General features: G+C 48.7%; 2 protein-coding genes across 8 annotated transcripts in view; one reads left to right on the top strand and one right to left on the bottom strand.

Annotated features, from left to right (window-relative positions):
- The window catches only part of KLHL22 (kelch like family member 22), a 32,592-nt gene extending 24,818 nt beyond the window's left edge, over nt 1–7,774 (bottom strand). For 2 of the 4 annotated variants that reach the window (XR_011469073.1, XM_070400285.1), the window contains exons 1-2: nt 7,739–7,774; nt 1,902–2,167 (exon numbers count right to left, since the gene is read on the bottom strand). Coding sequence is in view for 3 of the 4 variants with exons in the window: in XM_070400285.1 (XP_070256386.1) it covers nt 1,902–2,128 (227 nt within the window). In the remaining variant the exon portion in view is untranslated. Of the gene's footprint in view, nt 1–1,901; nt 2,168–2,273; nt 2,431–4,210; nt 5,538–7,738 lie in introns of those variants that run through there. The other 2 variants (XM_070400287.1, XM_070400286.1) reach the window with 2 other exon arrangements.
- Nucleotides 7,775–19,495: 11,721 nt separating this feature from the next.
- Nucleotides 19,496–25,281, top strand: part of MED15 (mediator complex subunit 15) — a 62,146-nt gene continuing 56,360 nt past the window's right edge. For 3 of the 4 annotated variants that reach the window (XM_070400080.1, XM_070400081.1, XM_070400079.1), the window contains exon 1: nt 19,496–19,610. In XM_070400080.1, the coding sequence (XP_070256181.1) occupies nt 19,543–19,610 (68 nt within the window). In that variant the 5' untranslated portion in view covers nt 19,496–19,542. The remainder of the gene's footprint in view (nt 19,611–25,281) is intronic. The other variant, XM_070400083.1, reaches the window with a different exon arrangement.

Below are 25,281 nucleotides of genomic sequence, written 5' to 3'. Positions count from 1 at the left end.
GCAAGAAAGGCCCACTCTGAGGAACTGAAATGAGACGAGGCAGTACCTCCCCAACCGGGGTACAGTGTTCTAGGTGGAAATGAACACCCTTGGGTGGGGCAAGGACAAGCTTGGCACACAGGCAGCCAGGGCAAAGAGGAAGTGAGCTGGAGGTAAGACACGGGCCAGGTCCTGCTACCCCCAGGGCAGGGTAGAGTCTAGATTTAAATCCAAGCATAATGAGATGCTGTCAAGGAATTTTATGCAGGAAAATGGCATGAGCTGACTGACTCTTCAAGCTCAGGTGCTGTTGGCCAGAGTGGAAGGGCTAGAGGAGAGGTGGGAAGGTTCCACCAGGCCTGGCAAGGGCCACATGGCTGGAGAGCTATAGCTGAAACTACCCTGGAAAGGATTGGAGAGAACATGCTGACAGAATGGATCTAGCAGAGCACAGGAAGAATCAGGCCTTTGACTGGGGTCATGGTGCAGCCAGCTGGGCAGATGGGGACTTGAGAGGAACAGGGTCAGAGAAGGCAGTGGGAGTCCTATTGTGGCACCATCAGTGTGATATGCTCATGAGGCATCCCAGTGGAGAGTCGATTCAGAGGGAAGGGGCTGGTGGTCAGGGGAGGCATCAGGACTAAAATATGACAACAACATAAAGATGATAGAGTAGCTATTTTTACATTTTTAAAATTTTTCACCTAGGTTAGTACACATACATAGTACAAGATTTAAAATATATGGAAGGGTGACAGCCTCTCTCTCCTCTGCTCTAGGCCATTAGGTCCCCTCCCCAGGGCAGCACTAGTACTAGAGGCAGTCCACATATCTACACTGTTTTGAGTCAATATACCTTGGAAATGGATTCTAATTGGTATATAAGGTTATCATAATTGATTTAACCCATTCCTGCTGGGGTGCACTTGGTTTACTTCTAATCTCCCATTTTTTTCATTCAATGGAGGCCCTATTGCCACATTTTGCACATGTGACTGTAGGATTAATTCCTACAGAAGCAATTGTTGGGACAAAGGCTTTATATATATTTACACGTTGATAGGACTACCCATATGCTATCAATTTTATAAGGAAAAAACCTTATAACTAATGAGACAGGTAATCTCACCAAATGTTTAAGAGATGTGGCACTGAAAGACTGAGACATAAACTGTCACAATGTCTTTTAAAAAGTGTGTGTGGCCCTAGCTGGTTTGGCTCAGTGAATAGAGCGTCGGCTTACAGATTGAAGTGTCCCGGGTTCAATTCCGGTCAAGGGCACATGCCCAGGTTGCCGGCTCAATCCCCAGTAGGGGGAGTTCAGGTGGCAGCCGATCAATGATTCTCTCTCATCATTGATGTTTGAATCTCTCTCTCCTTCTCTCTTCCTCTCTGAAATCAATAAAAATATATATTTTTAAAAAGCGTGTGTATGTGCATGCAAAGAGAAAGCAAATATGGCAAAATGTTAACAACTGGTATTCAAGTGTTCATAATAATATTCTTTCAACTTTCCCACAGATTGGAAATTTTTCAAAATGAAATGTTGGGAAGCCAGAGTAAAGTAGAAGGAAAATCTGTTTTATAGCAAGATACGGTACTTAGAGAAGAAAATTAATTTTATAAAGTGTAATATTACAAGTAAAACCAAACTTATCAAGCATATCATCTTCAAAAGAAAAGAGAACATACCTTAGAGACAGATGAACAGCTGAAAGAAAAATAAGCCCTAAGACCCCTTCTGTCTCTCCTGCTGTTGACCAAGTCACCAAACAAGCAGTAAGAGCAGCTAAGGGTGAAGAGGGTGCCTGCCAGCTTCTGGCTGGCCCCTCAGGCCCAGTCATGTCAGTGCCAACACATCTGCCCAGTGGAGCCCAGATTACCTATTATTTTACTTATGAGAATAGGTGTATGAAACTCACCTGAAGTAATCACAGGATGCAGCCAGCAGGATGCGATGGGCTTCGATGTGTTTCCCCTCCACCACCAGGACTACATCGAAGAGGATGCCACTGTCCCGAAGAGCCAGTAGCCCCCGGAGCAGGGCCTGGGAATGCTGTGCGCTTCGGTAGGTGTTGTTGACACAGTGTGTGTGTGAGGGCTGCGTGGGCAACTTGCACAGCTGGGTGAACTCCTGCTCCTCTGCCATTCTGACCACCACAGCAGACCTTACCACCTTGGCCGTCAGCTGACAAGAGAGAGGGGATCGGGAATGAGTAAGGGAGGCAACACCACACCATATACGAACTGGCCAGCTCTGCTCCCAGCAGCACCTGTTTCTCCCTCCAGCTTACCTGTGCTTTCCCTGTGGTCTCAAACACTCTAATTCACTCTCCCTTCCCACCACTTGTCCAAACTTAGGACTTCTTTCTGATAACCTGTGTCCCTTCATTGCCAAGAGTCTTTATTCCACTCTGTCTCCTTCAGTATCACTGTAAAACAAGGGTTCTGGAGACATGAAATGAAACTCCCACCCACCCTGGACCCACCGTATCATCAACCTGAGTCTCAGGTTCCTCAACTGAAAAAAGGGAAAGAGACTGGCTGGCGTGGCTCAGTGGTTGAGCGTTGACCTATAAACTAGGGCAGTGATGGCGAACCTTTTGAGCTCGGCGTGTCAGCATTTTGAAAAACCCTAACTTAACTCTGGTGCCGTGTCACATATAGAAATTTTTTGATATTTGCAACCATAGCAAAACAAAGATTTATATTTTTGATATTTATTTTATATATTTAAGTGCCATTTAACAAAGAAAAATCAACCAAAAAAATGAGTTTGCGTGTCACCTCTGACACGCGTGTCATAGGTTCGCCATCACTGAACTAGGAGTTCATGGTTCAGTTCCCGGTCAGGGTACATGCCTGGGTTGCAGGCTCGATCCCCTGTGTGGGGTGTGCAGGAGGCAGCCAATCAATGATTCTCATCATTGATGTTTGTATCTCTCTCTCCCTTCTTCTCTGAAATCAATTTAAAAAATTAAAAAAAAAAAAAAGGGAAATAGTAAAAGAGGAACAGAAAGCATCAGCACAGACGAGGTTCTCAAGAGCCCTTTCTCTCCCCTGAGAAAGAACAAAACAGGGGTTCTCCACGCAAGAATGAATGCGTAAGAATTACAACAGGCACTTGGTTCTCTAGTGAGGCACTCTCTCTAAATTTTTCCCAGGACCATTCAAGTGGCTAATATCACCTTTAATGAGTGGGGTCTTTGCCAAGAATAGCTAATGTGACTGACTGCTCTGTCTTTTCTAGTAATCCTGGGAACATAAAGGTAGTTACTGTCACATAAATCTCTCTCACAATCTGCTTACTAAGTATGTCGCCTCAGATAAGTGACTTCTTTTTAAGCCTATCTGCACTTCTAGAAAATGGGGATAACCATAGCATCTACCTAATTGAGATGTTATATGGAGGTGGATTATATAAAACACTCATGTACAAGGCCTTAGCTTCAATGTTTCGCTTTCTGTCTCTCCCCCTCCCCTCCACTCTAAGTATCAATGGAAAAATATTCTTGGGTGAGGATTAACACACACACACACACACACACACACACAAGACACAAAACAGGCCTGAGTGATCCAGGAACTGCCTTTTTTACAGAGATTCAGAGATTCAAGATCATCTGCATCATGTTTTAAATTTAAGGTTACTGCTAGGCTGGTGTGGTTCACTGGTTGAGCATAGACCTATGAACCAGGAGGTCATGCTTCAATTCCTGGTCAGGGCACATGCCCAGGTTGCGAGCTTGATCCCCAGTAGGGGGCATGCAGAAGGCAGCCTATCAATGATTCTTTCTCATCACTAATGTTTCTATCTCTCTCCTCTCCCTTCTACTGAAATCAATAAAGATATTTAAAAATATAGCTGGTTTGGCTCAGTGGATAGAGCGTTGGCCTGGGGACTGAAGGGTTCTGGGTTCGATTCCAGTCAAGGGCACATGCCCAGGTTGTGGGCTCGATCCCCCGTAGGGGGCGTGCAGGAAGCAGCCGATCAATGATTCTCTCTCATCATTGATGTTTCCATTTCTCCCTTCCTCTCTGAAATCAATAAAAGTATGTATTTTAAAATAAATAAATAAATAAATAAAGTCAAGGTTATCTTCTAATACTTGAGTCAGTATGTTTTAAAAAACTGATTTGAGTGGGGAAAAAAGGTTTGAACAGGAGGCTCAAAAACTAATCAGTAAAACAAACCTACTGCAAACACACTGGCCACACACTCCAAACCAACCAGAAGTGACCATGGACAGCCAGCTGCTCCGGATCAGGGGGCGGCCAGTCCTGCCCCACACCATGTAGTCAAGCTTCACACTCTCCAGAGCAGCGGTCGCCAACAGGTGGTCTGTGAGGTCCGAAAGGTTGGCGACTGCTGCTCCAGAGCACAGCCAGCCAGTTGTCGGCGCAGAGGGGCCACCTGCCACAGGGCCTTGAACATCTACCTGCCTTCCCCACCTCTAGCTACTACACGATCCCCTCCTGTAAATGTTTCTTCTCCAGTTCCCTACTGTATCTTTACAAGAGAAAATGGAAAACAGATTCTACGACAAAACTTGCCTCTGACTACTACTGGGGCTCAGGGGCACCACTGCCTCCTCCTCCTCTCCCAGGACCTGCTTCCTTTGGACCCTCCATTGCTTCCCATCAAACATGCTCTCCTCTGTGCTGGCCCCTTGGTAGACCTCTGCCCACCCACTCCTTCTTCCCCACCCTCATGTGGAGCCACGGCATATCCCCATGCTGACCAACCTCTCTTGGCTGGAAACTCTGCCCTATGACAATTCTCTCTTTTCTGACTTCTTCCCTTCAGCCAGCACACACCTGCCCAAGCCCACCCTTCTTTCCAAAGAGCCTTCCCTGCATTCCCAATCACACCTCCAACTAGATTCCTAATCCAGCCAGAAGCCTTCCCAATTGGTCTAGTTTTGTTACTGATACAACCACCATTTCCATGTCAGAAACCTCATGATCTCAATGGCCTCTTTTCCTGTCTATTAGACTCACTAATGCCATTCCACCATCTCAGATGACCACCCCCTTATTCCTCCACAGCCACCACTTCGGATCAGACCGCAGCAGTAACATCCCAACTGGTTTCCTACCAACTGTCACATCCTCCAAAGCTCCCCAAAACGCCCCATGAGTGCGCCACCTGACTTCTCAAATGCTGGCTCCATACTGCCTCCAACGGGGGCTCCGGTGATGTGGCTCAAAACACTCCTTCCCTGTACTCTGTCACCAGCTGTGATTCCACACAACACTAGACAACCGAGAAAATGAGCAAACTAGAACTCAAGCAAGTCAACGTGGAGAAATCTCAAAGCTACACAGAAAAAGAACAGCCCATTGCAGAATACGTGTAGTATAATTTTCTTTACAAAAACTTTGAAAACAGACAAAACAATACTGTCCAATACTTCTTACAGACAGGTGTTATGGTATAAAATAATATAAACACATGGGAATTCAGAGTCATGATTATCTCCAGGAAGAAAAAAGGGAATGTTTTTCTTTAAAAACAAAACAAAACACAAAACAACAAAATATTAGGATCTGATAGGGAGAAGTGGTATGTTATTCTCTGTACTTTTTCTGTCACTGTGAAATAGTTAATAATTGAATTCTCAAACTTTTATTTGAATATGTAATACATTCACTTGATTCATATTCAAAACGCACAAACAGGCACATTATACTGAAACCTAAATCTCCTTCCCATCTATAGCCCAACCAGAAGAAAGTACAATTATTTCCCCAACACCCTTCCAGGTGGTACCTTTGGAGTCACAGGAGAATCTCTCAATGTACATCCTCCCCCCTTTTTACTAGTTTTGGATATAATTTCATGTTCCTCCCACAGCCCATTATATGGACAACCATTCTTTACTGAACATCTGGGATTCCTCCATTTGCTATTGCAAACAATTTTGCACTGAAAATCATTATGATGTGCCATATATATGCCGCGGTCATCGAAGGAAAATTTCCTAGCTACAGAACTGAATCATTTCAATTTTAGTGTATGTCACTTAAATGGACATTGCCAAATTGCCCTCCAGTGAGATTGTACCGATTTATTTTCCCACCAGCAAAAGCATTAACAACCTGATTCCAACCGCTGACTAGATCACAACAGTGTTTCTTTTTTATCTTTGCTGACTTAGTTGAAAAACAGTATCTGACAGTGTAACTACTTCTGGCAATTGACAAAATCATTAAAACTGGCAGGTGTTGCTCAGCGGTTAGAGTGCGCCCCAGACAGCCAGGGGTCCAGACTGGAATCCTGGTCAAGAAGAGCAGGTACCTGGGTTGCAGATTCGATCCCCCGCCCCAGTTGGGGCTTGTGTGGGAGGCAACCAATCCATGTGTCTCTTTCATATCCATTGTTTTTTTTCTCTCTCCTCCCCCGCCCCCCCCCCCTTCAGTCTCTCTAAAAAGCAATGGAAAACTATCTAAATAAATAAATGCGCCTAAAAACAAAAGTCGAATGCAGTACATCCTTTGTGATTCCTTCCCCGTGCCTGTTTTTTTCTGAAATAAAGAATGTTCTTAGGAGCTCACCGGGTGGCACCCTCCCTTCTCCTGCTCATTGTACAGGGGTTACGCTATCACGAAGCCCTTCCCTAGATGAAGTGCCTCGGTCCCCATAACATTCATCTCGAGCAAGGCCCCTCCACTCCGTGCTGCTCGGAGCCGCAGGAGAGAACAGGAAGCTTTATGTCCCAAGTAGGTACAAACCCAAGGGCATGCAACAAAGTTTCACGAGCTCGTGCATGACAAGCGTCAGAGCGCTTTTGATGAATTTTCAACTCAAACCAACTATTAACTAGGCACCTACAGCTCTGCGGAGCCCCTCAAGGAACCTCAGTCCTTGGCAGCATGAAGCCAGGTCAGCAACAAAGGGAAAGGGGCAGCCCCGGGGGAGGAGGAGAGGGGGAAGGGGGTCCTGATTTCCAGGCGGGGAAGCCCCGTAGGGGTGCCCACTCGGCGGCACCCTGGAGCGAGCCTCCCAGGAAGCGGAGCTGGAGCATCGCTGCGCGCCAACCCTGCGGCCCCAGCCGGCCCCGCGGAGGCCCGGCGCGAGGGGGGCGAGAGGGGCCTGGGGGCGGAGCCGCAGGAGGGGGGGGCGGCCCCCGGGGCCGGCGCGCTCGGGGCTGGAAGTAGAACCGGCGGCCGCAGCTTCAGGACCGGAGATGGGGCACTGACAGCGCGATCCCTGGCTCCTCGCAGGAAGCCGCGCGGGCTGGCGAGGCGGGGCTCTCCTGGCTGCAGCCCCCGGGACCCAGACCCTCCGCCCGGGCACGCGGCGGAGGAAACTGAGGCCCGCAGGCCGGGGTCCAAGGTCACAGCCGGGGCGGCAGCCCAGCCCGGACCCGCCCGCCTGTTGCAGGACCCGCACGCGCAGCGCCGAGGGTCGCAGCCGGGAAGGCCGCGCTCAGACCCGCCGCGGGGAACCGGGTCGGCAGGCGGCCAGGAGGCCCGAGGGCCCTACAGCCCCGCGGTGGCCCCGGACCGCAGCGAGCGCCCGCTCACGGCCCGGCCGCAGCCGGGGGTCCCGCCCGCTGTGCCCCCGCCACGTCAGGCCCCTGGCCCGCCTCAGGCCGCCGACCCGCGCCTCCCGCCGGCACCTGCCCCCGCGTCGCCGGGTCCCCCAGGCTGCTCGCCCGGGCCCCGCGCCCTCGCCCTGAGCCAGCCCTTCTGCCGCCCGCGCTCCCCGCCGCCCGGCCCGCCCTGCCCACCGGGCCCGCGCCTCGCAGCTCACCTGGAGCTGCCTGGAGCCGAGGCCGCACTCGCGAGAGGCGGGGGCGGGCGGGCGGGCGCGGGGCGGGGCCTCGGGGCGTCACGTGGTCGGGGCTGCGCAGGCGCGGGGCTGGCGGGGAACTGAGGCCGGAGGGCGGGAGGGGGCTGGTCCGCTGAGGGCCGCGGGCCCGGGTGCTCCGTGCGGCCCCGGGCGAGGGGAGGGGCGCCGAGAGGAGAAGGGTGACCGTTGGCCCGTGCGTCTCCTCGCCTCGCACAGCCCCAGGCACCCGGCTGGGCTGGACGAATGCCTTCAGGCGGGGGTCGCCCCCTGCGCATGCATCCCTCGTTCCCTCCCTCATTCTCTCCCTCCTTTCCCACTGATCACCTCCTTATTCCCTCCCTCCCTCCCTCCTTCCCTTCTGTCATTCACGCATTCACTCACCCATTCATTCATTCACTCATTCATTCATTCCTCCCTCTCATTCTCTCTCTCACTGGCACGTTCATTCTCTACTTCCCTTCCTTTTTCCCTCCCTCTGAGTCCCTTCAAGTCAGCTGTGCTTGCCGGTGGCCTGCCCTCTGCTGGACGTAGAGCAGAGGCGCTCAAGGCCGCCAGTGTGAACAGGTGTTTTCCTGTTTACTGAGGTTCTGGAGTAAATCCAATTCCCAGGCCAAAAGCTTGGTCCCAGCCGTCTGCCCGGAGGCTCTTGGCATTCCTTTTCCCCTGCCTGAACTCTAGGAGGATCCCGTCCTGCCAGGCTCATCCGTCATGGGCGTGTCCGGAGGTTAGAGCCAGCAGATCCTCCTGATAGATAGGGTCAAAGTGTCCTGCTCTGCCGGATGGGCTGTGGTTTAAAAAAAAAAAGTCGGGCCGAAACCGGTTTGGCTCAGTGGATAGAGCGTCGGCCTGCGGACTGAAAGGTTCCAGGTTCGATTCCGGTCAAGGGCATGTACCTAGGTTGCGGGCACATCCCCAGTAGGAGATGTGCAGGAAGCAGCTGATCGATGTCTCTCTCCCATCATGTTTCTAACTATCCATCTCTTTCCCTTCCTCTCTGTAAAAAATCAATAAAATATATTTTTAAAAAAATGTCGGGAGGACTGTAGAAGAGGAAGGCAATAGATGAAAGAGAGGCACTGTCCTGGCCGAGGCTGGACAACGGCCTGAGGGTCTGGACAAGGGCCAGAAGAGTAGGGTCGGCCTCCAGGAGCCGAGGTTCCCAGTGGGAGTGGGCCCCTATGAAGGCTCTCTGGACAAGGTGATGCCCTCACCCAGGGTGGTGTAACAGATGAGGACTTTGGGGAAGTGGGAAAGACACTCCAGGGATGGGACCATGTCAGGAAGGTCACGGAGGTGAGAGTGAGTGGTCGGGAGGCTGCCAGCAGTTTCTACGTCCAGAAGGCAATTTGAGGACCAGACCCTGCCTTCTGGAGGTGGCTGTGGCCCTGAGAGCAGCCTTCAGCCAGGGCAGGCCGATGCCTCGGTGGGTTGCAGAGCCTGGAGCGTGGGAGGAAGCACAGCAAGGGTGCAGCCGGGAAGCTGTCGCCTCAGGGGAGCAGGGAGTGAGGACAGAGGGTAATGCTGGTTGGAGATCTAGAAAGGGGGCAGGTTCCTCAGTACACAGGAGTGATGGATGAGGAGGGATGAGCCCAAGAGATGGAGTGAGACAGTAGGACTACCCCCATCACAAGGAGGCTGTAGCAAGAGCAGGTTTAAGGGACGACAAGGCTCACCTTGGCCCCAGGCAGGGTAAGGAGTGTGCAGATGTCCATTGAAGGGCCTTTCTGGGGGAGTCAGGCTAGAGGTGAGGTTATGGGCTGGAGAAGGTGCACCAAGCCAAAACAAGTATGGAGAAAAGGAGAGTAGGCTGAGGGCAGAGTAAAAGGCACACTGGTTATATATATATATATATATGTATATATATATATTTATTGTGGAAGTATTACATTTGTCCCCTTACACACTGGTTTTCCAAGGGGCACCCAGAGAGCAGGAACCCAGAGAGGGAATGGGAGGATCAACCTCAAAGGCCCAATGGGGTCAGTTGTGAGGGTGGCCTCAGAGGGTAGAGGAGGCAAAGTCCTGCAACAGGGAGGATTTTAATGTGTTCACCGGAGCCCTTTAATGGAGTCGCAGAAGCCAGCCTACTGTGCCTGTTGTGAATCGAGGTGAAGACAGGAAGACTGCAGGGGGGTGCCTGGTCTCTGAGATGTGGACAGACGAGACCACTGTTGTAGGGGGGAGTACCTTCAGGGGAGCAGGGAGAAGCTAGTGGGTGGAGAGAGCAAGGATGGGTGAGGGGGAGGAGGCCCAAAGTGGTAAGTTCAGTGGTTTTAAATACATTTTTTTCTTGTATTTATTAAATTGATTGGAGTGACATTGGCCAACATGAACATATAGGTTTCAGGTGTGGGTTTCTGTGTTAACAAGATCTCTATCCTGCACCGTGTGCCCTCCACCCAAAGTCAAATCTTCTCCCGTCACCTTATATTAGGGCCCTGTTCTCCCCCGACCCCCTTTCCTCTGACAATCACCACTCTGCTGTTTGTGTTCACGAGTTTCAGTTTCATGCCCCACATGTGACTGAAGTCACATAGTTCTTAGCTTTTTCTGGCTGACTTATTTCACAAACATAATGTTCTCAAGGTCCATCATGTTGTGGCAAATAGCGCTATTTCATGCTTTCTCGTGGCTGAGTCGTCTTCCACTGTGTATATGGACCACATCTTCCTTATCCAGTCCTCTATCTCTAGACTCCTTGGTTGTCTCCATGTCATAGCCACTGTGAATAATGCTGCAATCAACACAGGGGTGCATATACCTGTTCGAATACCTGATTGAGTTTTTCAGGTATCAGAGCTTCTGTCTTGCTCCGTCTGCAGGAAGTGAGCCACCCTGTCATGGAGACACTAAAGCAGCCCTAAGGAGAGGACTCCATGGTACTGAGATCTCTGTCAAAACCAGCACCAACTTGTCAGTCGTGTGTGAGCTGTCTTAGAAGCAGATCCTCCAGCCCCAGTCAGGCCTTCAGAGGACTGTAGTCTTCTGAAGTCCAACATCTGCTTGGAACCTTAAGAGAGACTGAGCCTGAACCTGGCTAAATCTCTCCTAAATTCTTAACCCACAGAAACTGTGAAAGATAATATATGTTTTTATTGTTTTTAACTGCTTGTCTGTGGCACTTTTGTTTTCTGTGGTTTCAGTTACCTATGGTTAAACTGTAGTCCAAATATAGTACATGGAAAAATTTAGAAATAAACATTTCATAAGTTTCAAATTGTGCACCTTTTTAAAAATATATGTTTTTATTAATTTCAGAGAGGAAGGAAGAGGGAGAGAGAGATAGAAACATCAATGATGAGAGAGAATCATTGATTGGCTGCCTCCTGCATGCCCCCCGCCCCTCCACTGGGGATCCAGCCCACAACTCAGGCATGTGCCCTTGACCTGAATCGATCCCGGGACCCTTCAGTCCACAGTCCAACGCTCTATCCACTGAGCCAAATCGGCTCGGGCTTGTGCACCATTTTGAGTAGCAGAATGATACCTCCCACCTCTGGCTTCATCCCATCCAGGAAGTGAACCATCCATTTCTCTAGCATCTCCACACTGTATACGCTACCTGCCCATTAGTCACTCAATAGTTATCTTGGATATCAGATTAGATCAGTGGTTCTCAACCTTGGCTGCACATTAGAATCACCTGGGAATCTTTTTATTTTATTTATTTATTTATTTTTTAATAATTAAATCTTTATTGTTCAGATTATTACATTTGTTCCTCTTTCCCCTCCGCATAACTCCCCTCCTCCCAGTTCCCACCCCATCCTCCGCCCTCACTCCCCACCCACTGTCCTCATCCATAGGTGCATGATTTTTGTCCAGTCTCTTCCTGCATCTCCCACACCCCTTTCCCCCCAAGCATAGTCAGTCCATTCCCTTTCTATATCCCTGATTCTATTATAATCACCAGTTCATTCTGTTCCTCAGATTATTTATTCACTTGATTTTTAGATTCGCTTGTTGATAGATGTGTATTTGTTGTTCATAATTTGTATCTTTACCTTTTTCTTCTTCTTCCTCTTCTTCTTTTTTTTTTTAAAATATATTTTATTGATTTTTTACAGAGAGGAAGGGAGAGAGATAGAGAGTTAGAAACATTGATGAGAGAGAAACATCGATCAACTGCCTCCTGCACACCTCCAACCGGGGATGTGCGCGCAACCCAGGTACATGCCCCTGACCAGAATCGAACCTGGGACCTTTCAGTCCGCAGGCCGACGCTCTATCCACTGAGCCAAACCAGTTCCGGCATTCTTCCTCTTCTTAAAGGATACCTTTCAGCATTTCATATAATACTGGTTTGGTGGTGATGAACTCCTTTAGCTTTTCCTTATCTGTGAAGCTCTTTATCTGACCTTCAATTCTGAATGATAGCTTTGCTGGATGAAGTACTCTTGGTTGTAGGTTCTTGGTATTCATCACTTTGAATATTTCTTGCCATTCCCTTCTGGCCTGCAAAGTTTCTGTTGAGAAATCAGCTGACAGTCGTATGGGTATTCCCTTGTAGGTAACTGACTGTCTTTCTCTTGCTGCTTTTAAGATTCTCTCTTTGTCTTTTGCTCTTGGCATTTTAATTATGATGTGTCTTGGTGTGGTCCTCTTTGGATTCCTTTTGTTTGGAGTTTTCTGCGCTTCCTGGACTTGTAAGTCTATTTCTTTCACCAGGTAGGGGAAGTTTTCTGTCATTATTTCTTCAAATAGGTTTTCAATATCTTGCTCTCTCTCATCTTCTGGCACCCCTATAATTCTGATATTTGTACGCTTGAAGCTGTCCCAGGAGCTCCTTACACTATCTTCGCACTTTCGGATTATTTTTTCATTTTGCTTTTCCAGTTGGGTGTTTTTTGCTTCCTCACATTTCAAATCTTTGACTTGATCCTTGTGCTCCTCTGGTCTGCTGTTGGGAGTCTATATAATATTCTTTATTTCAGTCAGTGTATGCTTACTTTCTAGTTGGTCCTTTATCACACCATCGAGGGTCTCATTAGATTTCCTGTACATCTCATCAAGTTTATCGACAGTCTCTAGAAGCCTCTTGAGAGACCTCAAAAGTGTGGTTTTGAATTCTATATCCAGTAGCGTGCTTTCCTCCGGTTCTGTCCTTTGTGGCCTGTTTCTTTGTCTCGGCATTTTTTTATGCTTCGCTGTGTCGCTAGAGTGGCTTTCCGTGTTAAGTGTCCCAATTACCTGAGGTAGACACTCTTTTTTTTTTTTTTTTTTTTTAAATATATTTTATTGATTTTTTTACAGAGAGGAAGGGATAGGGATAGAGAGTTAGAAATATCGATGAGAGAGAAACATCGATCAGCTGCTTCCTGCACACCCCCTACCAGGGATGTGCCCGCAACCAAGGTACATGCCCTTGACCGGAATCGAACCTGGGACCCTTTGGTCTGCAGGCCGACGCTCTATCCACTGAGCCAAACCAGTCAGGGCGAGGTAGACACTCTTGGTGCACCCCCTTGTGGTCTTTGTGCGCAGTCTTGTTGTAGTTAAGCCTTGATTGTTGTAGGTAATTACTGCTTGACCTCCAGGCCAACTGGCTGTGAGAATCAGCTATGTCTGCAGTGGGAGAACTTCTGTCCTCTAGGGAGGTGCTAATCTAGCCTTTGCCTGGGCTGTCTGGCAAATGGCTCTGTGCAGGGCTTTGGCGGGGTGGGTCCCATGGGATCAACAGGGCGGAGGAGGGAGCAGTTATGACTGCTCTCAGTCTGTCCCCAGGGGCTCTGCCTCTCTGTGCCAGCAACAGCTGCAAACCTCGGAGGGACCGAAGCCAGACAGTCCCGCTTCTCCCGTTTGAGTCTGGGTCCCTAGAGACTCGCCCGGATCTGGAGCACAGAGTCTAAGGCTCCCTCTGGATTGAAACAGACAACTGCGCCCTCAGCCACCAGCCCACGCTGCCCGCACTCCACACCTTAGTATTTTACTTCAGCACTGTGCCTCCTCTGATTCTCGGTTCCTCCTAGTTGTAGAACTTCCACTCAGCCAGCCTTCCTGTGGTTCTGGATGATGTCCATTCCGTCTTTTAGTTGTATTTTTGAAGTGGTTGTTCGAGGCAGCAAACTCCGGCATTAACCTATGCCGCCATCTTGGTTTCTCCGGAATCTTTTTAAAATCCTCATTCCAGAGGATGAGGCCCAAAAATCAGGATTTTAAAAAGATTCCTAGGTGATTCTAATGTGCAACCAAGGTTGAGAACCACTGGATTAGATTGATCAGTTCAACTGTGGTGGTACTACAGTGCTTGCATTCAAGCAACCCTTATTTTATCTAATGATGGCCTCAAAGTCATTCACATAACTTTTATTACAGTATATTGTTATAATTGTTTCTATTTCATTATTATTTTGTTAATCTCTTACTGTGCCTAATTTATAAATTAAACTGTAGTATAGGTATGTATAGGAAAAAACATAGTAGCAAACTATACTTTATTAGTAATTTAAAAATATATATAGTGTTACCAGACCAAAGTCTGTGTGCATGATGCTTCAAAAGGCCAAACTCAAAACAGCAGAGTTTGAAGTAAAGAAATGTTTGCTGCCCTAGCCAATTTGGCTCAGCTGATAGAGAATTGGCCTGTGTACTGAAAGGTCCCGGCTTTGATTCTGGTCAAGGGCACATGCCTGGGTTGCTGGCTTGATCCCCAGTAGGGGGAATGCAAGAGGCAGCCAATCAATGATTCTCTATCATCATTGATGTTTCTATCTCTCTCTCCCTCTCCCTTCCTCTCTGAAATTAATAAAAATATTTTTTTTTAAAAAAAGGAAAGAGACAAACTTAAAAAAAAAGAAAGAAAGAAATGTTTACTGATCAAAGAAGGTCAACCTAGAAGATGGGAGACCTAGTAGTACCTCAAATCCATCTTAAGATAGTACAGAGTTCAGGCTTCTATTATGTCAAGGGAGGGAAGATGGGAGGGATGAGAGGTGATTGAGGACCTGCAGACATCTGGGTGCCAGCAGGGTCTAAGGAAGAGGAACACTGAGCGTAGTCTGTTGACCTGTTGACCCTCCTGGATGTGAGTTCCGTCAAGAGGTTCCTGCAATCATTGATGATGATGATTATTATTATTATTTTCTAAAAATATTTTTATTGATTTCAGAGAAGAAGAAAGAGACAGAAACATCAATGAAGAGAGAGAACCACCAATCCAGGACTGGCTGCCTCCCACAGGCACCCCACAGGGAACGGAGCCCACAGCCTGGGCATATGCCCTGACCAGGAATCCAAAATGCTCAACCACGGCTGGGCAACAATCATTATTTCTGTACATACTTTCTTTATCTCCTCTGGAGAGGGAGGCACCTTCTGGTAAGGCGCTGTTTTTGTAAAACTCAAGCCTCAAGCAGAATTCCTCTAATGATTAGCATGTTTATATGCAAGACTAAGCAGAAGCTATTAACCTGAAGGCCATGGGAACAAAGCATGATTGAACATGATGGAGTCAGAGGCTGGCCATTTTACTCCTTTACCGTAGTATGTACAGGGTTCAGTACTATCCCTGGTTTGGTTTCAGGCAGCCACTGATAAGGGGAACTACTGTCATTTGTTATGCAACAGCATTAGATAACGAATACCTACAATTGGCAGTAGCTATTTCCATTTAAATAAAGTGCAAAGTGGCTCTAAAAACAATTCTACTCTGGGTATCTATTTTTTTTTTATTCAAAAAGAGCTGTCAGCACTTGAGTATCTATATTGAAGAAAAAACCCCAGATGGAATCAAACCAGGATAGCAGAGGATACATATTATAATGTTAATGTAAAAAACAACAACATTGAAACCTGTAAGAATTTTTGTGAGTTTATTTGAGCCAAACTGTCGACATATGCCAGGAAGCAGAACTTCAAGGAATTGAAGTAATGCTCTAGAGAATGGCGGGTTACATTTGTATTTATACATTGCAATCAAAGGAAAGGGAAGTTGGTGAGTTATGTGAAATCCATTGGTGATAAACTAAAACTAGAGAGGCGTGCTGTAACCGGTTTGGCTCAGTGGATAGAGCGTTGGCCTGCGGACTGAGGGGGTCCCAGGTTCGATTCCGGTCAAGGGCATGTACCTTGGCTGCGGGCACATCCCCAGTCGGGGGTGTGCAGGAGGCAGCTGATGGATGTTTCTCGCTCATCGATGTTTCTAACTCTCTATCCCTCTCCCTTCCTCTCTGTAAAAAAATCAATAAAATATATTTAAAACTAGAGAGGCGGGAGAAAACAAAGTAGGGAAACTCCTGGGATTGGATAAAAAGTCAAATGATAGACACATCAGGATCAATTAACATGATAATGAAGGCATTTGTGGTATCTGTCCTGGCACCCAGCGCATTAGGTTGTGCCCAAGGGGTCCAGAAAAAGGGAAGTTACAAGTTACCCAGACATTTCAAAGGGTATGTTATTATAGATGCAAAAAGACAGATAGGCTCCGTTAAGGTAAAGGTTGACCTTGTCAGTGAAGATACCAATCTAGGATGTAACTACCCACCATAATTACTTTTAGTTAAAGTTTAATTTTAGACCATCCTTTGTGGTTACTTTAGGTCTCTGAGTTTGCAAGACTGCCATGCAGGCCTTCCCTGACCTTGTCAGGTTAGCATGTGGCCCCTTTTATCCACAACAGCATGTTTTCAACTCTGAAAAAGTGAATGTCCATAAACTATAGTGCATTGCTTCTGTGGAAGGACCTGCAGTGGGTGATCTAGGGGCTGTGATGTAGCAATAACTCTTAAAAAATATATTTTTTTACTAACCTCAGAGAGAGAAAGGGAGAGGGAGAGAGGGATAGAAGCATCAATGATGAGAGAAAATCATTGATCTGCTGTCTCTTGCATGCCCTCCTGGGGATTGAGCCCACAACCCAGGCATATGCACTGACCAGAAATCAAACCATGACCTACCAGTTCATGGGTGGCTACTCAACCACTGAGCCACACTGGCTGAAATAACTCTTATTAAGTGACAAGGACAGCCCTGGCCAGTCCAGTGTTGTTTAGTAGTTAGACCAGCCGTGGGCAAACTACGGCCCGCGGGCCGGATCCGGCCCATTTGAAATGAATAAAACTAAAAAAAAAAAAAAAAAAAAAAAAAAAAAAGACCGTACCCTTTTATGTAATGATGTTTACTTTGAATTTATATTAGTTCACACAAACACTCCATCCATGCTTTTGTTCCGGCCCTCCGGTCCAGTTTAAGAACCCATTGTGGCCCTTGAGTCAAAAAGTTTGCCCACCCCTGAGTTAGAGGGTCAGCTGGTGCACTAAAGAATCGTGGGTTTGATTCCTGGTCAAAGGCACATACCTGGATTGCAGGTTTTATCCTCAGCCCTGGTTCAGCATGTGCAGATATGTCTCTCTCTCTCTCCCCCTACCCCCTCCCTCTCTTCTTTCCACTCTCTCTGAAAAATCAATGGAAAAAATGTGCTTGGGAGAGGATTAACACACAAAATAAAAAAAGTGACAAGATACATAGTGAAAGGATACATAGTATTTATGTAAGAAACAACCAGAGCTTTTAGTATTGAAACCATCCATAGCCTTCAGCTCACTGTCTCCATCAAGATGATTTCTTATGATGCCATGCTGTTCCAACAGGACTTTATTTGGGAGGATAAACTTGCAAATAACTGTATTGTTTCTTTTAAGAACTTTCCAGAGAGAATCTATTTATCTGAACAATAGGCTACTCAACTAGTCACTGTCAGAGGGATAGTCTCATCACAGAACAACAGAGGTCAATTGAACACGTTCAGGGTCTGTTTTCTCTTCAGGGGTTTCCAATCCTTCAGTTAGAGGTGTCCTTCATTCCTGAAGTGTTCTATCAGGAGCACTGCCCCGTAATAATCAATTTCCAATATTGAAAGACCCACACCAAAAGCCTTATAAATAAAGGGTGAGGCAAAAGTAGGTTTACAGTTGTTTCTGTGGAAAATTATATATATAAAAGGCTAATATGCAAAGTGTCCCCTTGGGAGTTTGACCAGGAGTTCGACCACTCGCTATGATATGCACTGACCACCAGGGGGCAGTGTGGAACGAAGGAAGGCCCCGGTCAGTAGCTGGGGGAAGGAAGGCCCTGGCTGGCAGCCAGAAGGCCCCAATCGGCCCTGATCACCAGCCAGGCTTAGGGACCCTACCTGTGCACGAATTTCGTCCACCAGGCCTCTAGTTAATAAATAATAATACAAGAATTAACTCTGTGTTTTGTGTACTCACAATTGTAAACCTACTTTTGACCCACCCTGTATAAACATCCGGCTTTTGACTCCTGCTTCCCATTCAATTCCATTTTCACACACACAAAATTAACAATAATTTCTTAATATCACCTAATAGTCAATCACATTTCCCAATTATCATGTACATGTCCTTCTTTGCTGCTTTTTGAAGTTTATTTGAATTAAGATCTAAACCAGGATCTCACATTGCAGTTATGGGATGCCTCTAAAGTCTCTTTTAATCTTTGGGTTCTCCTACGTGTTGTATTTCTCTTCTTGTTGAAGAAACTGGGCCCTTTGTTCTGTAGCTTCACCCGGGCTAAATTTCAGCTTATAATGTGACTACAGGCCCGGTGAATGAATTCCTGCACATGTGGGGTCTGACCGGCCTGCCCCCTGGTCGAATTGGGGTGGGGGAGAGCTGACTGGGGGTGGGGCCGGCTGGGAGGGGGACCACAGGCGGTTGGTGGGCTGGCCCCGTCCCCTGGTCGAACTCTGGTTTAAGTTCCAGTCGAGGGACAATTTGCATATTACCCTTTTATTATAATACTAGAGGCTCAGTGTACGAATTCGTGCACCAGTGGGGTCTCTTGGCTTGGCCTGCAGGATTGGGCCAAAACTGGCTCTCTGACATCCCCTGAGGGGTCCTGGATTCCGAGAGGGCGCAGGCCAGGCCGAGGGACCCCACCAGTGCATGATTGGGGCCAGGGAGGGACATGGGATGTTGGCCAGCAGGGAGGGCTCCAGGGCGTGTCCGGCCCATCTTGCTCAGTCCCAATCCGCTGGACCCTGGTGGTCAGTGCACGTCATAGCGAGCAATTGAGTGACCTTAGCATATCATTAGCATAGTACACTTTAATTGGTTGAACGACCAAGTGGTCGACCGGACACTTAGCATATTAGGCTTTTATTATATAGGATGATGATGATGATGATGATGATGATGATAACCGCTGGTGGGTATGCAAACTGCTCTCTCTGAATGACAGGATTTATAATGTTCTGTTCTTATGTTTCTATCATGTATTGCCTGTTTTTGTTGTTATTGTTGTGCTGTTAATCCTCCCCCAAGGCTAGTTTTCCCACCGATTTTTAGAGAGAGTGGAGGGGGAGAGACAGAGAAACACATACATGCCCTTGACCGCCATTGAACCTGGGACCATTCAGTCCGCAGGCGAAACCAGCTAGGGCCCCAAGATACAGAGTTTTAAAAAATTATTTTTGGGAGAACGAGAGCAAAAAAAGTTTGAAGATGTGAACAGATCTCCTAGTAACATGAGACCTGAAACCTAGTAGGCAAGAGGGGCACTGGGAGAGGTGCAAGTCCTTTGAGCGACCCTGGAGGCGCCCAGGACGCCCTCATGTGGCCGGAACTCCATTTCCCATAGGCCCGCACGTGCAACTCCATTTCCCACAATTCCCGCTCCGCTTCCGGCGTGGCCGAGGCGCTGTGGACGGCTTCCGGGTTTGGGCCTGGCGCTACGCTTGTGGCGGCGGCGGCGGCGGCGGCGGCCGAGTGGGGGACACGGGAGGTGGGAGCAGGGGGGCCGGAATGGACGTTTCGGGGCAGGAGGCGGACTGGCGGAGCGCCGCCTTCCGGCAGAAGTTGGTCAGTCAAATGTGAGTAGGGGCCGGGGCAGCGGACGGGATCACCCGACCTTCCCCCCACCCCCCGCAACCCTCCCCGCGCCGCGCGGCGGGCGAGGCCCGGGCTCGACCCCGGGAGACTTAGGGCACCGGGACCCGCGGGGGCTCGAGGGCGCTGGGAGACCGAAAGCGTCGGGGGCCCGCGTGTGTCCGAGGGCGCGGCCCTCCTCCGGCGGTCCTCTGTGTTCTCGGCCGACACGGACTGCTTGTTAGCTTTCCTGGGGCCGAACTATGAAAACCACCGAGCCTTGGCTTATGAGTCATCGTCCTGAGCTTTCTTATTCGTCATTTGTGTGCTTTGGGTGCAGACTTTCCCCTGCTTTGAATCACACTGAATAAGAAAAGGAGGCGGGACAGCCCACAGCGGCTTTAGCAGGTCTGGGTGCTTTGCGATTTCTCTTCCAGAAAAGCGTATCAGGATGAGAGAAAGATTGGAGGGAGGTGGGTGGAAGGTGAGGTTGGGAGGCTAGCTACTTGCGCTGCGGGCGGTGGGCTGCGGGCCCTCCCCCATCTCACTCCCCTTCTGCCCCCCAGAATGGACCTTCGGGAAGGGTGACAGGAAGAAGCTGCCAGGAAGCTAGCGCGGGTTGGGAGGAGGGAGTGAAGAGCTGGGGTTAGTGCCTTCTGCTCAGTCTCAGTTGTTGAACCCCCGCAGTGCATGGGCTGCCAGGGCACCCTAGGCTTCACCCTAGTGGAACCCCAGCCCCGCACCACCCACAGCTTGTTTCGTTTAGCAGTCTTTTACTGAGCTCACTGGCATGTTGTGCTAGCCACAGATTTGCCTGAGACAGCCCCCTGCGTTCAGGGAACGTACTGCACTACCGTAAAGGAACAGTTACAGTGCAGCCCTTCTCCTAGAGCAGCGGTTCTCAACCTGTGGGTCGAGACCCCTTTGGGGGTCGAACGACCCTTTCACAGGGGTCGCCTGAGACCAGCGGAAAACACATATATAATTACATATTGTTTTTGTGATTAATCACAATGCTTTAATTATGTTCAATTTGTAACAATGAAAATACATCCTGCATATCAGATATTTATTTACATTAGGATTCATAACAGTAGCAACATTACAGTTATGAAGTAGCAACGAAAATAATTTTATGGTTGGGGGTCAACACAACATGAGGAACTGTATTAAAGGGTCTCGGCATTAGGAAGATTGAGAACCACTGTCCTAGAGGAAGAATTGACAGTTGGCTTGAACAGGCTAGGGGCAGCTGAATACACTGAGTTCTAAAAAGACAAGTAGGAGTGTGATGGGCCATCATTTCAAGCTAAGGAGTGTGGAAGTGTGATATTTGCTGTAGGCTGAGAGTTGTGGGGTTTGAGGAATCAGGCGGTTCGGGAGATGATAATGGAATGAGAGTGAGCAGGTGCTGACATGTTAATGCAGCGCTAAGGAATTGAGCCTGTATTGGCATGTGGCCTGCTTTGAAGTGTAGTGAAAAGCCAGAGTTGGAAAGAGCCCCTGAGTCCCAGGAGATGGATCAGGAACAGAGGAGAGAGGCTAGTTAGGCCATTATGAGAGTTTTGAGCTCTTGGGATTTGGGGATCTGCTATTTTTCATCCTTGCATTTCCATTGTTTGATCACAGCCTGTCACATTGCTCCAAAAAAATGGTTGTGCAATGACCTAGTCAGGATAGGGATTATAAAGGTTTGCATTATACACTGGTAGAAACAGAAAGAGGAAGATGTTTCCAGAGAAAGGGGAGAGTGAGCATTGACAGCCGTCCTTGATGACTAACTGGATGGAAGGGGTGGGTGCAGCCATGTGGAAGGAAGGAAGTGGGGCGGAATGCTGGAAACCTGTCAGTACAGTGGAAGGAGTGGGCATTGTAGAGGTAGTGGCTCTGGGCACTGCTGTGGAATGGTTTGGGACAAATTTGCAGGTATTGAGGAATCAGTGGACATTGTTTTTTGATGCACTGGAGTTATCTATAAGGTGAAATCTTGAGGGATGGCCCACTTGAGGGCTCTAGCCAGAAACCCACCTCCCAACCCCGGGGGAAAGATTCCTTTTTGGAGAGTCTAGAATTTAAGAACAGGAAGAATGAGCTGCAACCAAAGAAAATGGGGAAGGTGGGGGAAGGTCAGACGGCTGGGAGGGCAATTGAAGAGTTTCTGGGTGTCAGGGACTGACTGGATACCTCATAATTCAGCTTCCTTTTGCTTCCAGGGAAACTAGGTTCCTTTTTCTTTCCTTTTTTGCCAGATTGCTGCTTGTGTATTTGTTTTCTATTGCTGCTGTAACAATTTACTGCAAATATCCTATATAATAAAAGCCTAATATGCAAATTGTCCCCTCGGGCTTTCTATCTGGAGACCGGGAGTTTGACTGCTCGCTATGATGTGTGCTGACCACCAGGGGGTGGTGCAGAACATGGTTGGCGCCAGTGACACCTTAAGCTGCGACCTCTCGCCAGTTACCTGGGGGCGGTGGTGACAGGGATGGAGGTTCGGTGAGAATTCGGGGTGTCCTCGGAGCTTGCTCTCTCTTTTTTTTTTTTTTTTTAATATTTTAATAATTCTTATTTCTTAAAGTATTACAAAGAGTATTACATATGTCTCCTTTTTCCCCCCCCTTGACATTCCCCCGGCCCCTACCCCCCGCCCCCCCCCCCCCCCCCGCCCCGTGTCTTGTGTCCATTGGTTAATCTTATATGCATGCATATAAGTCCTTCAGTTGGTCTCTTAATCCCCCCCCCCCCCCAACCCTCCCCAGGCTTCCCACTGTAGTTTAACATTCTGTTCAATGTTGCTCTGCTTCTGTAGCTACCCCTGTTCATCAGTCCATACTGGTCCCCTTTATTTGTCCCAACCTCACTGGAGTAGTCTCAACCTCACCAGGGCCGTCTGAGCCTCACCAGGGCCGTTTCAACCTCACCGGGGCCGTCCCTACCTCACGGGGGCCGTTTCAACCTCACCGGGGTCGTCCCTACCTCACAGGGGCCGTTTCAACCTGACCGGGGTTGTCCCTACCACACCGGGGCCGTTTCGACCTGACAGGGTCGTCCCTACCTCACGGGGGACGTTTCAACCTCACCGGGGTCATCCCTACCACACCGGGGCCGTTTCGACCTGACCGGGGTCGTCCCTACCTCACGGGGGCCGTTTCAACCTCACCGGGGTCGTCCCTACCTCACGGGGGCCGTTTCAACCTCACCGGGGTCGTCGGAGCTTGCTCTCACTCCCTCAGCTACCCTCCCCCGGGATACCAGGGCTGTGTGCTGGGGCACTCAGGTACCTGCATGGCCTCTTTCTGGTGAGCTGGGCCGCAGCTGCAGGGACTGCAGAAGCCTGTCGGGCTCCCCTTGGTTTCGAGCAGGAGTTGGTCTGCGAGGCCAGCTGGGAGAGAGCACACTGCCCGCCCCAGACCCAGAGGCCCATGTTGCGCTCCTGACCATGGCGTCCAGCCGCACTCAGCACATCTCCGCATGGGGACTCGGCCACTGTGACTCAGGCTGCACTCAGCGCATCTCCATGTGGGGACTTGGACACCGTGACTCAGGCGGAGGGGGGTGCATGGGGAACCTGGGGCCCAGGTGCTGCCCAGGGCCCAGAGGTCAGCTGGGACCTGCCCTTCCACACCAGACGCTCGCGTTTCCATCACTGGCCAGGCCTAGGGACCGCACCGGGCAGGAATTTCGTGCATGGGGCCTCTAGTAGTGTCATAAAACAACTTAAATTTATCTTATAGTTTCTCTAGATCAGAGTTGTAGGTAGGCTCAGCTGAGTCGTCTGCTTAGGGTCTTACGGGGCTGAAATCAAGATGGTGGCACAGGTGCATTTCTTCCTGGAGGCTTGGGGTAGAATTTGCTTTTAAGCTCATTTGGATTGAGGAAGTTCACTTCCATGCAGTTGTCATACTGAGGTGTTCTCATTCCTTGCTGTTAGCCAGGGGTCAGTCTTTGTTCCTAGTGGCTGCCTGCATTCCTTAACTTTTATGTAGCCCCCTCCAGCAAGGGCGGGTTCTTCTGCCACATCCCTCTGACTTTAGCCAGAGAAAATTCTCTACTAAGGACTCAAATAGATTGGGCCCTCTGGGGTAAATCAGGATGATATCCCTGTTTTGAAGTCTGTATCCTTAATTGCATCTGGAAAAGTCCCTTCTGCCATATACTGTAGCATATTCATAGGTTCCTGGGACTAGACATGGACATCTTTGGGGAATCCTTCTGCTTACGACTGCTGGCATGAGCAGTTTCAGAGGTTGTCTTCCTACCCTGATGTGGGTGTCCTCAGTTCTCAGATTTGTGTTCTCTCCAGGGTTCACTTTGAAAGTTGTGATTCTTGATGCCTTAATTTATTGTGTTCACAAGGTTAAAAATGAGGATTTGGGTTAGGATAGTTGACATATTAATTATAATTTTCTTTGGTGTTTATGCTGTTGTTTAAAAGTTGGCCATCTTGGGAAATGCTTTGAACCCAAGTAATTTATATTAAGAGTGAGGGAATTAAGAGTGAGGGAATTAAGAGTGAGTAATTAAGAGTGAGGGAATAACGAAAGCACAATGAAGAACTGAGAAGTTTCAATGGACGGGAAAGCATCTGTAGCTGGTTCACTGTCTCTGCCTAGCTCTTGAGCATCTACCAAGAGAACAATGCTTCAGAGTGTGGGCTAAATAGCTCCCACTGAGAAAAGCCCCAGTGCCCCTGATGGCAACCAGGAAGTGACTGTTGAGACACTGATTTCAGAGTCCTGACCCTTGGCTTTCTACTGCCTCTAGACTAGGAGTGAGTGACCTGAGGGATGAAAGTCCTCAGTCAACCAGCTGCTCAGGAGTCTGGGGCTTTCTCAGCAGCAACAACAACAGCACCTGCCATGTAATGGACGTGCTGTGCCAAGCCCTGGTGCAGGAATTGACATGTTAGCTCAGTGATTCTTCCTGCTTGCCCTTCCAGTGGATGTACTTACTTCTATCATTTTTAAGATGAGGAAACAGGCATAGAAGAGAGGCCACTGCTGCTTGTAAAAGTTATACTCTGCATGTTATACTAGTAAATGAATGCTTGCTGAACTGTAGCAGGACAGGAGAGGCTAACTGCTTTTTAACCTTTGAAAGAGAGGTCCCACCTTTTGGGGGTAGAGGGGCAATGGCAGCTGGAAGTTAACCTGAGCCCAGTGCCTTGGAAGAGCTGGCTAGAGAAACCTGCTGCAGGTGGGCCTCCTGTTGGCAATTGTAGCAACTCCCCCTTGGGTTGGACTTCAAATAGTGACTGGCCCCTCTGTAACTGTTTGGCACAGCACTGTTGGCACAGCACAGTCAGCCCCTACAGATATTTGGTCTCTGCAGCGGCTGCAGCCAGTCCCAAACCCCACCAGCTTCCTTTTGTAGGTGACCCAACCCACCGACCACAGCTGCAGCCCTTACATCTATTTCTGACTGTTTCTGCCATTCCTGATGAGGTGGCTGTGGCTAGTCCAGGACCCATGTTCTGTGATGGGAAGGACTATGACCACATTATTATCTGTCACAAAGGACAAGGGGGGGGGGGGGTACCTGCTCTCTTTAAAGCATTCCTCTAGGCAATAATATTGGTTACATACCCAGAATGTACATTTTAAAAGGAATTCCAGTGACTTTAAAAATTCAAACTGGAAAATTCAAACTCCTAAAACCAAGTAGTATGGTTAAAGA

The sequence above is a fragment of the Myotis yumanensis genome, unplaced genomic scaffold (genome assembly GCF_028538775.1).
Source record: "Myotis yumanensis isolate MYYU_CA2020_CCGP unplaced genomic scaffold, mMyoYum1.0.hap1 SCAF_19, whole genome shotgun sequence".
In the NCBI taxonomy this organism is placed as follows: Eukaryota; Metazoa; Chordata; class Mammalia; order Chiroptera; family Vespertilionidae; genus Myotis; species Myotis yumanensis.
Note: the sequence above shows the minus strand (reverse complement) of the source record. Positions and strands in the feature narration are given on the sequence as shown.